General features: G+C 45.8%; 1 protein-coding gene across 2 annotated transcripts in view; it reads right to left on the bottom strand.

Annotated features, from left to right (window-relative positions):
* Positions 1-19: 19 nt before the first annotated feature.
* Positions 20-13,364, bottom strand: part of Mtf1 (metal regulatory transcription factor 1) — a 61,747-nt gene continuing 48,402 nt past the window's right edge. Inside the window, exons 10-11 of one of the 2 annotated variants that reach the window (XM_045150515.1) lie at positions 7,355-7,415; positions 20-5,434 (exon numbers count right to left, since the gene is read on the bottom strand). In XM_045150515.1, coding sequence (XP_045006450.1) covers positions 5,238-5,434; positions 7,355-7,415 — 258 coding nt within the window. In that variant the 3' untranslated portion in view covers positions 20-5,237. Of the gene's footprint in view, positions 5,435-7,354; positions 7,419-13,364 lie in introns of both variants that reach the window. The other variant, XM_045150514.1, reaches the window with a different exon arrangement.

The raw sequence follows: 13,364 nt of genomic DNA, 5'->3' as shown, positions 1-13,364 counted from the left end.
TGCCACAGATACTACCAGATTTAAATAAGCATTTAATTAAGATTTCATTAGTATTTAATATTGCTTTCTCAATTCCAAAAAGTTAAATTTTCACTTCTTAGCAGATATTTTAAAGTACAATATTAAGTTTATACAAAATGAGCAATTAAGCAAACACCATTATTTCACATTCTTCAAAAATACAAATTCATATTTATTCTTTTTTGGGTTTGGAGGTTTCTTCCTTTGGAAGTACTGAACCTGTAACGTTTTCATATCGCTCAGTGGAAGTCTATTGTTCCCATGTTATACACTTAAAAGAAATTTGATAGACTGACATAATCCAAATAAAGCTATTTGGGACTTAAAATTTTGTCACCAAGACCACACCACCATCCAATGATAAGGAAAAAGGCTCTTGCTGCAGTTCCTGGCTAGATCTGAGTATGTCAGCCAGCAAAAGCCAGTTTCCAGTCACCTTTCCCAAACAGGGACTAGGGGAGTTCACAGGAAAACAAAACAGCCACCTTGAACTCTAGCCCCAACCCAATTTTCTCCAAAACACAACTAAAGATGTCGACTGTTGCATCAAACAGCCCTTGAGCGGCCTGAGAACACGAGGGAAAGGGCAAGAGAAGGTCTGACTTGGCACCACACTACAAGGGCAACAAGGATATTGCAAAAGACACCCCTGGGTTTTGGTGGAAAAAGGTTTTATGAAAATTTTCCCCCTAAGAAAAAGTAGAAACTGCACTGAGCTGAGAAAGTGATACAATCCCCTCAGCAAAGGAGCAATGCATGGTTTTTTAACACTCACTTCCAGTAAAAAGCTTGGCTGTACCCACTGGGACATAAAGATCCAGTTTAATCTCCGTTTTCCAGTGCAGACTGAGAAGCCCTCTCTTTGATGGGAGTAACAGAAATTCCCAGGCTGGTGACCATCAACTTCCCCAAAGGCATGAGAAGAAAAGGGACCCTTTCCCTCTCTGTACCAAGAGTGTGCAAGAAGAAATAGGTCAAAGAGACTGATCAATCAGAAATAGGCATCCTCTGGTTTTGTTTCCTACCACCACGCCTTCCCCTAACGTGACGGGATGAACAGTTCCCCGTCCATGTCACAGCAGAGCTACTTGCATACTGCACCCGTGAGACCTTTCTGTTTTGGCTGAGGTGTATTTACAACATTGCTAATCCACAGCCTGAGAACCGAAGATTATGTGGGAGCTGGCGAGTGAGAAAAACGTTGATAAAGCAGACTATTTAACAGTTTTGTTACCAGATTTGCAGGCTGGAAGCCTTTGCTTAGAACCAACACAAGTGATATGGGGAGCAGCACAAAGATGGCTCGTGCTGCCTCCTCCCCTCCCTTAGCAAAGTTTTCATTGGTGATGTAAGAAAACTTAATTACGGGGCAATATTGGTAAAATGCCACCCATTAATGGTTTCCATAATGCTGGCGAAGTTTGGAAGTTCAATGGATGTAATTACAAATATGAAGGTCTACAAGGTGCCAGGTTTCTACCTAGGAACAACCTGTTCCTTCCTTTCAGGCATTACTTTGTGAAGAGGGGGAGATGGCAAGGGACCAAGTGGTGAAAAGGGGCCTCAATAGTCAAAGAAAACATCCACAGCAGTTCCTCCGAGAGCCTGAGGGGGCGCCTGGGGCACACGGGGAAGGCTTGCATAGATTGAGCAGCTGCTGAGAATGCATAACAGAATGTTTCCCTATGGACAACTTCAGTGCAGGGCTGATGGAGCGGAAAAGTGCGGCCAGGCCTGGGCCACATGGGACAACGACTGTCAGCTACACACATATTGCACCAAAGTAAGTGCTCTTCTTTTTACACCTCAATTTAACTTTTTATTCTGAGCAAAAAATAAAACTTTGTGGAAAGCATATACATATATATATATATACACACACACATATATATATATACACATATATACACATACACATGTATGTTTGTATATGTATATATATGTGTATGTATACACACACACACACACACACACGCACACACACACAACAGAAATTGCAGCAATTGGGTTAAAGATCAAGTAACCTAAAGTGCTTTTTTATTATTTATTTAATATACCAATATGAGGTTCTGCAAATTTGTCCCTTTGGACACATTCAGCATTATACAAAGCCTCCTCATGAAAACCCATTTATCCCCATCAGTCCACTGCCTTTACCCTGAAATAACCCTCTCCCATCTACTGAGTCCCTGGAAGTAAAGAGCTCTTGCCTTCTACCCAGAGAGGTCTTCACACCTCAAGCCCTCTCCTGGGCTTTGTACTATGATCTCATTCTACAGGGGGTGAGATTCAACACATGACGCTACTCCTGTCACCAAATTAGTGGTACTCCCAATGCGATTGACTAGACCCTGCCACAGAAGACTGAACCACTTTCCCTCAGTGCTGCTCATCCATCTGAAAAGGATCACATTTATCTCTAGAGCAGTTTGGTGGTACCAGGGAATATCCCTACAACCTCCTAGGACCATCAGCTCCACTCCCTGGTGCTGACTAGACCCCTAGAAGGGACAGCTCAACGACAGGTGCTAGTGGGAGCTCAAGTATAGGTCTGCATTGTGACAGTGGTTAAGGTTGCCACAGGGAGAATACACACTGGATTCCACCTGCTAGAATTCACTTTTCCTAACCCTAATGTAGGTCTATTTCCAGGGCAGAGAAATCATTCTTTTTATGAATGGTCTTTCTGGCCCTAACTTAAGACAGGGTCCCCCACCTTTCCACTAGAGGCCAGTCTTGTGGGGTAATGGGTGGGAAGGAGTGCTGGCAGAGCATGGCAGCAAAGTCTGGTTACCCTGTGGAATACACCTGCTGCTCTGCACAACCGCCCCTCTCATTTGAAGCACATTCCTGATTTTCCTAAAGTGGACTGGATCTGATAGTCTCTCTGGTAATCCACAAGTCACCCCGAAAGGCAGATACTTCCACTAGGAAAGATCTGAACCTAAACACTGTAAAATGCTTCATTGCCACCTCCAATCTGTGGAAAGTGACAAGCCAGTGATCTGGGATGAGGCCATTAACAGTACAGACCTAGCTAACCAAGAAACAATACTTCAACCAAGTAAACCTTCACATGTCCTCCCCGAGCTCCTATTTCCCACATCAGCTCATATAGAACCAGGCTCTCAGGTCTTCAGGGCCTGGGCATAGGGGAAGGCCATTATTGCCTGTTGGTACCAAGTTCACATTGGGATCCATCTGTAGTGATTTTAGCAAGGGCCCAAGCTCAAAGCTTCCTATGGGTGCTGACTTGGAGATAGACTAACCACTGTGGTAACAGAAAGCTCTTCCTGCCATGACAACTTCTGCTGAGGCCAATGGTGATCAAAATTAACCAAGCCTTTTGTGAGGAGGGACATACAGGTCAAAAGGAAGTCCGCTTCCCTGGCTCTACTTGTGGACTGAGGTATCAACTGCTTGCACTTCAGCCCCCTTTTCCTGTGGCAGTGACAGCACTGCCACCACTGCTCCTTGTCCACGGATGGCTGGTAAAGACAAGGCCTCTCCCAGGCCGGTTATCTGCTATGGATATTATCTTGGCTACCTCTGAGGAACAGCTCGGAGAGCAGAAGGGAGCAAATACATATCTTTGCTGTCTTGTACAGTGACCAGCCTTGCTCCCTGAGGGAGTCAGAGATCTGTCTATTCCACACCCTGGGCCAGGTGAGCTTCTGCAATCGCTGAGCTCTCAAGAGTACATTAAATAGCCAAGAGAGCAACTTCCATTCTCAGGTGGACTGTTGAAAAGGGAGGGAATAACTTGGAACCAATAGCAGGCAGATGACACAGTTCGATACACAAATCTAAAAATTTTTTTTTCCTAGAACACAACTTAATGAAACATTTCAAATGAGAAAACTTATTGCAACATTTCAGGCTTTTTGGTGGAAGGGGAATTTGTTTTTTACCCTGAGTAGTAGATCATTGTTTTGTACTTTCTTTTTGTTGAAAAATCACAGCTAAGCCAAGCAAGTCACATCCTTGTTGCACTGTACAAGGCTGTATGCACAATCCAGAGAGTTGAGGGTGGAGATAGAAGGGCGACCAAAAGCCTGGTCTGCCAATCACCTGCTACCTCATCCAGTCTCCCTTTGACTTGCGCCTTCTCCTGAGAAGTATGTGCAGCCCTTCTGCTGGGGAAGTAAACGCCATCAAAGGCAGGCAGACCCGTAGCAACTGGCCAAAGCCTCGTGTACATGCTAGGACAAGACAGGGGTGTTCCCAAGGAGAGACACCATGACCTGCAAGCCCTGAGGGGAAGAGAACCAGGAAGGCAAAGACGTGCTGGAGCTATAGCCTGCTCTACACACTCAGTGACAACAACATGCCTTGGGTCCCTGCAGAATCAGGTCATCTCACAGCTGCTGGTCCAGGCTTGAAGCTAAGTGGGCTGCAAAACAGCCCCTGCAGCACCCACCCTGAGCTCCACTGACTCTCAAGCGCAAATGACAAAGCCATCTCTCCCAAGCCCTGCCCAGCTCACAGCTCTCATCTGCCTTTGCCACTGGCCACTTCAACAGTGAGGGTCTGGCCTTCCAGCCACGTGTCAGCTTCACATTCAAAAAGTCACACAGGAGGAGCAACACCCAGCACACCAAACTCTCCTGCCCGATCCATAATGACCCCAGTGCAAATGATGGGCAGTACCAAATTGATGGAAACCACATCCTTTCATTTAGAAATTTTATGCATACGAATAACCTTAAATTCCAAGTTCATAGAACAATAAGCAAAAGTGACATACAGTGCAGCCAAACAGTTCACTTATAACTTAGCTTTTTTTTTGTTGGTTTTTTTTTTTTTTCTTCCAAAGATTAGTTCCTTGAAATGGATGTTCTGGGACATGAATAAAGAAAACACATCTGAAAGGTGAGGCTTTCAAACAGCAAAATTCATCCTTCTGATTTCTGACCCCGTGACGGCAGGCTTCGCACCTAGTGCTTGCTGCTTTCCCTCCACTGGAGGCGGTGCACACAGGTCCGCCCCTGCAGAAGCTGCTGGTCAGGCCTGTCTCCTCCTCCCCTGCAGTAGTGCTTCAATGCGAATCAGAATGGACAGGGTGTCCAGGCTCTGGAGGGCAGGAACGCTGACACATCCATGGCACTTATATGTTTCTGTTTGAGGGTCTGAGGAGCCTTGACCTGTCTGCCTTGCTCACAGGAAGAGGGTCCAATGGAGGGTGATGAGGGGGTGGGAAAGGGTGAGGGAGAAGTCTAGGGTGGTAGCTGCAGGCTGGGCCCATCAGGAGGCTGTGGGTTCGGCTCTGGAGGGGGTGGGGAAGAGCAGCCCTTTCTCCGGCCCGACGCCCGCTCCTTCGCAGAGTCCCGACATGCACACTGACACTGACATGCCTCCTCTTGTTTGATGATGATCACAGGGACACTGAGGCCGATCTGCTGGACAGAGCTCCCTGTGAGAGAGGCAAGAGAAACTGCTCTTCAAATAGTCAGGAGCAGAGATGTGAGGGGCAGGGGTGTATGGACGAGGTGAGGGCTGAGTGCCAGGGAAGCAGGCATGGCGGGCAGATGGATATGAGGCCCCAGGCCTTGCTCCACTTAAGTCGGACCAGGTTCTTTCTCAGGGAAGAAGCCTTGAACATTCCCCATTCCTCCAAGATGACACCCCCCCCCCACACACACACAATGTACATACTGTCTTCCTCAGCTGCACCTTCACCCCAGGGCTCCTCCTTTTGCCTAACCTCCCTGGCAGATGACAGACAGTGTTGGTCTTGCGAAGAATTATTCTCTTCTTCAAGACCCCGCTGACTCCCCTCTCTCCTGCGGCTCCCAGTGATGCTTTCTATGGGCTTGTAGAGGGTCTGATGGGCAAATGGCACTGAGTGCGTGGTACATCAGCCTCTAAGGACAGAGCTCTGTGTGAACTTGTGTCGGATAGATGGTAGTAGTGAGCAGGCCTTTTGCACAGCCAGCCTGGCACACACACGTCTATTCTCATCTGTGTGTTGTACACAGGCTCCAAATCCAGCCAGGCGTGGTTCTCCCACATTTCTACTTAGGCCCTCAGGAGTCATTTAATCTTTTGAGGCCCTTCTTTTACTCCCTATCTTACTTTTTTGAGACCAGTTGTCACTACATTTCTTTTTTTTAAATTTATTTATTTATTTTTATTTATTTGAGAGCGACACACACAGAGAGAAAGACAGACAGAGGGAGAGAGAGAAAATGGGCACGCCAGGGCTTCCAGCCTCTGCAAACGAACTCCAGACACGTGCGCCCCCTTGTGCATCTGGCTAACGTGGGACCTGGGGAACCGAGCCTCGAACCGGGGTCCTTAGGCTTCACAGGCAAGCGCTTAACCGCTAAGCCATCTCTCCAGCCAGTCACTACATTTCTTATCCAGCTTGCCTAGAACTATGGAGCCTAGGTTAACCTAGAATTGAGAGTAAACTCTCAATCCAGCTGCTTCAGTTTCCGGAGTGCTGGGACTACAGGTATGCACCACACCTAGTCCTGGGTTTTAATTTCTCAATATGTAAAAGAAAAGGGGCTGGTTGGAGAGATTGCTCCATGGTTAAGGCACTTGCCTACCAAGCCTAAGAGCCCAGATTTGATTCCCCAGTACCTATGTAAGCCAGATGTACAAGGTGATGCATGCGTCTGGAGTTCGTCTGCAGTGCTTAGAGGCCCTGACACACCCAGTCTCTATCTGCATCTCTCCCTAAAATAAATAAGTAAATAAATACTGATAAAAAAAAATTAGGGCTGGAGAAAAGGCTTAGCAGTTGAGGTGTTTGCCTGAGAAGCCAAAGGACCCAGCTTCAATTCCCCAGAATCCAAGTAAGCCAGATACACAAGAGGCACATGCACCTGGAATTTGTCTGCAGTGGCTAGAGGCTCTGGCATGCCCATTCTCTCTCTGTGTCTCTTCTATCTCTTTCTCTGCTTGCAAATAAATAAACAAAAAAAAAATTTTTTTTTAAGGTTTGAGGAAAGGACCATTTAGCTTTGCAGGAATCTCTGACCCAGAAGCTATTTCTTCCTCACTGTAATTAGAAAAGACTCCAATGAATTAACAACTGCCCTCTTTAGCATTAACTGTGATTCAACCTTTTTTTCTGGCTACATTTACAAGCTGTATCAGAAAAGGAGAGAATGGTGATTAGGTAAATGAACATGGTATTTACACCCAAAGTACAATGCCTTGTAGTATTTATGAGAACATGAAATACTCTGCTAAACAATACAATATGATCTATTTGAGGCTTTTTAACTATTTTCAAAGTTTTAACAACTGATACAAGGCAAGAATTTAGTCTTCCTCAAGGGACCCAGAGAACTGACTTTAAAGCTCACGTGGAATTACATACCTGTGCTACTGGCTACTGGTACTGCAGTGGTAAAATACACTTGCTCGACTTTAGATGCTTGCTGCTGGGGAAAACAAGACAGAACAAAACAAAACAAAGTCACACTGAGAACCACTCCAATATGGCAGACCTCCAAGGACCTGAAGTTCCCCAACTGTAATGGTCATCCGAGGGAATAGAGAACCCTCAGTGTTCGGTATTTTCGCACTAAGGGATGTTTTGTCTGTGCTCTCACATGAGGTCACCACACTGTTTGACCTTCAGTGCTGACAGTATAGCTAGCTTTGTCCCTGCTATCTGGCTGTCCCCCAGCTGCCTTGACCAGTGGGTGGTCTGTGTCCAAAGGCTCATCCCAGGTTGCCTTTCTTCAGCCAAAGCCTCCTCAGAGGACACCCAGGCCTAGTTTTCCCTCTAGATTACTCATTCTTTCCCGCTCAATAAAACTTTTGGGCTGGAGAGATGGCTTAGTGGTTAAGCACTTGCCTGTGAAGCCTAAGGACCCCGGTTCGAGACTCGATTCCCCAGGACCCACGTTAGCCAGATGCACAAGGGGGCGCATGCATCTGGAGTTCATTTGCATTGGCTAGAGGCCCTGGCACACCCATTCTCTCTCTCTCTCTCTATCTGCCTCTTTCTCTCTCTGTCACTCTCAAATAAATAAAACAAAATAAAAAATTTAAAAAAAAAAAACTTTTTTCAAGATAGGGTCTTGCTCTAGCCCAGGCTGACTTGGAATTCACAATGTAGTCTCCAGGAGGCCTCAAACACTCAACGATCCTTCTACTTCTGCCTCCCCAGTGCTGGGATTAAAGGCGTGAGCAACCATGCCTGGCCTCAATTCTTTTGTGAAAGCTGGAAAACTCCTTTCTTCCTTGTAAGAATTAAGGTACATGCTCAGGACAGGCTAAAGACTCCTCTCAAAGGCACACAGCTCTGAGAAGGCCTTAAACCAAGCTGTAAATTGGACAGCGTAATTCCAGAATAGGCCCTACACTCATCTAAACCAGGTTCAAGCCCAGGCTCTGTCATCTGACAGGCAAATGACTGAATTATTCATTTGTTTGTTTGTTTATTCATTCAATTATTATTTATTTAAGAGAAAGAGAGAGAGAGAGAGAGAGAGAGAGAGAGAGAGAGAGAGAGAGAGAGAGAGAGAGAGAGGGAGGGAGGGAAGGAAGGAAGGGAAGGAAGGAAAAGAAGGGAAGAAAGGGAGGCCAGAGTTGAGCATTCTGCCCCTATAAACTCCAGACACATGCCCCACGTTGTACATCCGGCTTTTCATGGGTACTGGGGAACTGAACCCAGGCCCTCAGGCTTTGTAAACAAGTACCTTTAATTGCTGAGCTAGCTCTTCAGTGACTGAATTAAAAAAAAAATTCTAAGGGCTGGAGAGAGGGCTTAGCCGTTAAGGCACTTGCCTGCAAAGCCAAAGGACCCCAATTTGACTCTCCAGGTCCCATGTAAGCCAGATCCACAAGGTGGCACATGCATCTGGAGTTCATTTTCAGTGGCTGAAGACCCTGGCGCACCCATTTTCTATCCCCCTTCTTTCTTCCTCTCAAATAAATAAATAAAAAAAATATATATTTTTAAGATTCTGAGTTTAGCCATGCACACAGTATATATTGGTCATAGTCAGTACACCATGCCCTTTTGTGACCCCCACTTTATGTTGGTATGTCCTACCTTGTGCATCTGGCTTACATGGGTACTGGGGAATTGAACCTGGGTCCTTAGGCTTTGCAGGCAAGTACCTCAACTGCTAAGTCATCTCTCCAGCCCTCTCTTGAACTCCTGATCTTCCTGCATAGGCATGCAGGTCTGGTTGAGTCAGCAGCTACCCAATGGCAGTCCCTCTGCTTGCCCTTCTGGAAAGACCTTTCCAAGAATCCTGGCTACCAAAGGAAGGGTAGGACTCCTTACAATGTGCTCCCCCTGATACAAAATGGCATGGATATCCATGACCTCACAGTGCCTGACACTACCTACATAAAACCATCATAATAGGAGGAAAAGATCATGGCATCAAAATAAAAGAGAGACTGATTGAGATGCGGAGGGGATATAATGGAGAATGGAGTTTCAAAGGGGAAAGTGGGGGAGGGCATTACCATGGGATATTGTTTACAATCATGGAAGTTGTTAATTAAAAAAAAAAGTAAGAAAAAAAAAAAGAACCTTGGCCACCTGACATGGAAACGGGAAGCCCCCAGAAGTGACTGGCATGCCACTTCTGGACTCTGAGTGCTATTACTATTTAATCCCAAACTACCTTGTCCTGTTTGTTGACATCCACCCAAAGATGTTCCTGTCTGGTATCTCCTTTTCTCCATCTAATTCCTACCCATCTCTTCAGGCTCACTTAGTCTGGGTGACCACTCAATAAGCCCAATGGCTTGAACTGTCTCATGTGGCAGCACAATGTAATAAGTAAACACACAGCTCTGAGGGCACCCTGCCTGTGCTCTAATGCCAGCATTGCCTGGTCCTCTGTGTAGCACTAGGCTAGTCCCTAAACTATGGACCTCAACTGTCCTCTGAAAAACCACATCTATCTCCTGTGTTAATTAAAAAGTGTGCCGGGCATGGTGGCACATGCCTTTAATCCCAGCACTGTGGAGGCAGAGGCAGGAGGATCGCCGTGAGTTCAAGACCACCGTGAGACTACATAGTGAATTACAGGTCAGCCTGAGCTAGAGCAAGAGTGAGACCCTGCCTCAAAAAAAAAAAAAAAGCACCAGTGCTTAGCTCAGGGCAGAAGGTATAACTCAAAGGTAGAATGCCTGCCTACCATAATCAAGACCACGGGCTCAATCCTCAACTGGGGAAAGGAGGACGCTTATTTAACTTAATCCCAGTACTCAGGAGGCAGAGGTAGGAGGATAGCCATGAGGTGAACACCACCCTGAGACTACATAGTGAATTCCTGGAATTATGGTCAGCCTAGGCCAGAGCAAGACCCTACCTCAAGAAACAAAACAAAAGGAGCTGGGTGTGGTGGCGCATGCCTTTAATCCCAGCACTCAGGAGGCAGAGATAGGAGGAGCACCATGAGTTTGAGGCCACCCTGAGACTACATAGTGAATTCCAGGTCAGCCTGGGCCACAGTGAGACCCTACCTCCAAAAACCAAAAAGAAATACAGAGGCAATTGAAAGATCAGTGATGACTAGAAGGGAGGGAAGAAGATAGGGGGATGGGTAAGTGAAAAATGAGGCAAAACTCTTCTAGATACTGTAACGGCAGATACAAAACATGCCTTTGTCAAAACTGGCAGAATGAACAACATAAAGAATCAACCCTAGCCGGTGTGGTGACGCATGCCTTTAATCCCAGCCTGCCATTTGGAGGCAGAGGTAGAAGCATTGCCGTGAGGTCGAGGCCACCCTGAGACTGCACACAGAGTTCCAGGTCAGTCTGAGTCAGAGTGAAACCCTACCAAAAATAAATAAAAAATGAGCCTTAGGGGCAGGCAGACTTATGTAGGATATGAACAACTGGGGAGGGCTAAGGTATAGCTCAGTGGCAAAGAAGAGACCATCTTCTCACACTCTATCTGACCCCCTCAAAAAAAAAAAAAAAAATATATATATATATATATAAATTTATTTTATTTATTTTTCCCCGAGGTAGGGTTTTTCACTCTAGCTCAGGCTGACCTGGAATCACTATATAGTTTCAGGCTGGCCTCGAACTTATGGTGATCCTCCTACCTCTGCCTCTAGAGTGCTGGGATTAAAGGTGTGCGCCACCACGTCTGGCTCCAGCCCAAATGCAGGTTCTTTTGTTGTTGTTGTTTTGGGGAGGGGGTTTTGAAGCAGGGTCTCGCTCTAGCCTGTAGCCTCAGGATGGCCTCAACCTCACAGTGCTCCTCCAGCCTCTGCCTCCCCAGTGCTGGGGTTTAAAGGCATGTGACATCACGCCTGGCCTAAAAGCAGGTTTTTAATTGTTTTTTTTTTATTACTGGTCTTATTTGGCATTTTACCTATTGGTAATACTCACTTTTGTTTAAGCATTGTAGCCTCTTTAACCTATTTATTGGGTGTGTGTGTCTGCACACATGCCATGGCACATGTGAAAATCAGAGGACACCTTCTACGTCAGTCCTTACTTTCATCTGAGACAGGGTCTCTCACCAGCTCTGGGAGACTCTCCTGTCTCCACCTTCCTTCTCACCACAGGTGCACTACCACAGCTTCCGGCTTTTACATGTGGTCAGGCACTTGAGAGTTGTGCAGCAAGCGCATTATGCACTGAGCCACCTCCCCAAACCCTGAATGAAACCAGGTCTTTATGAAAAGAAAATTATGCTATTCATTTTCCCAAGAGGATCTAATGGTGAGATGGTCATTTCCAGGGTGATCAAGACAAAAATACATCGTTAGAATATTATTTTGGGATGTGGCACATCTGCCTACCATGTGCAAGGCACTGGTTTGATTCCTAGCACCATAAAAAGAAATAAATAAAAAGGAAAGGAAATGGAAAGGGAAGTGAACAAGAAAGGAAAAGGAGAAAAGGAGAAAGGAAAGGGGGAAAAATGGTTCTAGGGGCTGGGGAAATGGTTCAGTGGGAAGAACAGCTGACTTACAAGTGTGAGAGTCTAAATAAGCCTGAGACTACCGGTGTTCGATCCTCACATGAAATGGGCATGATCATTCACACCTAAACCCCAGTCTCTGAGGGGCAGAGATAGGAAAAGGGCTGTCTGTGGCTTCCGGTCAACTTGTCTGAGTAGAAAAAATGGCAGCACTGTATCAAGGCAACAATATGGAGGAGTGACACAGAAGGACACCCAATGTTCTCCTTTGGCCTCTGCAAATGTGTACTTGTGGTGCAAGCACCTTCACACACATGCACACATTATGCAACACTACACACACATGCCAAAAAAAAAAAAAAAGAGAGAGAGAAAAGAATGAATGAAAGGGAGGGAGGAAGGGACTTTGAAAGAGTTCTAGGCTGGGCTCTGGAGCAAACTATTTCTCAGCCCTGGCCATATAATATCCGACTGGGTCATCAGTCTGACTACTTTCTTGAAACATTCCTGGGCCTCTTGGATTTTGTTAACTGTTTTCCTATAGGCCATGATGAGATTACACTGCAGACAGAATATTCTTTTAAGTAGCTTTTGCTAGATAAACTTAAAATTTGCTTTTAGAGCTGGAAAGATGGCTCAGTGATTAAAGGTACTTGCTTGCATAGCTTCATTGCCTGTGTTCCATTCCCTAGCACCCATGTAAAGCCAGATGCACAAAGTGGTGCATGCGTCTTAGTTCATATGTAGTGGAATGAGACCATGGCAGGCCCATACTTCTGACTTGCTCAAATACATAAAATATATTTTTTAATTTTTTAATTATTTATTTGAGAGTGACAGAGAGAGAGAAAGAGGGAGAGAGAGAAAATGGGCATGTCAGGGCCTCCAGCCATTGCAAATGAACTCCAGATGCGTACGCCCCCTTATGCATCTGGCTAATGTGGGTCCTGGGGAATCAAGCCTCGAACCAGGGTCCTTAGGCTTCACAGGCAAGTGCTTAACCACTAAGCCATCTCTCCAGCCTAGATATATTTAAAAAAAATTTTTAAAATAAAGACGTATTTTTAAAAATTTCCTTCTTGGGCTGGAGATACCTTAGCAGTTAAGGCGTCTTCCTGCAAAGCCAAAGGACCTAGGTTTGATTTCCCCAGGACTCACATAAGTCAGATGCACAAGATGGCACATGTGTCTGGAGGCCCTGATGCACCCATTCTCATTCTTTTTCAAATAAATAAATAGTATTTTAGAGCTGGGCATGGTGGAGCATGCTTTTAATCCCAGCATTCAGGAGGCAGAAGTAGGAGTATCACTGTGAGTTCAAGGCCACCTTGAGACCACATAGTGAATTACAGGTTAGCCTGAGATAGAGTGAGACCTTACTTGGGGGGGGGGGGGGGGGGAACGGACCAGTAACAACAAAAAAATTAAATTTCTTTCTTTAAAAAACACCAAAAATATATGTATTTCTGCC

This window comes from Jaculus jaculus, chromosome 5, assembly GCF_020740685.1.
Source record: "Jaculus jaculus isolate mJacJac1 chromosome 5, mJacJac1.mat.Y.cur, whole genome shotgun sequence".
Taxonomy (NCBI): domain Eukaryota; kingdom Metazoa; phylum Chordata; class Mammalia; order Rodentia; family Dipodidae; genus Jaculus; species Jaculus jaculus.
This window is presented reverse-complemented; position numbering and strand designations above follow the sequence as displayed.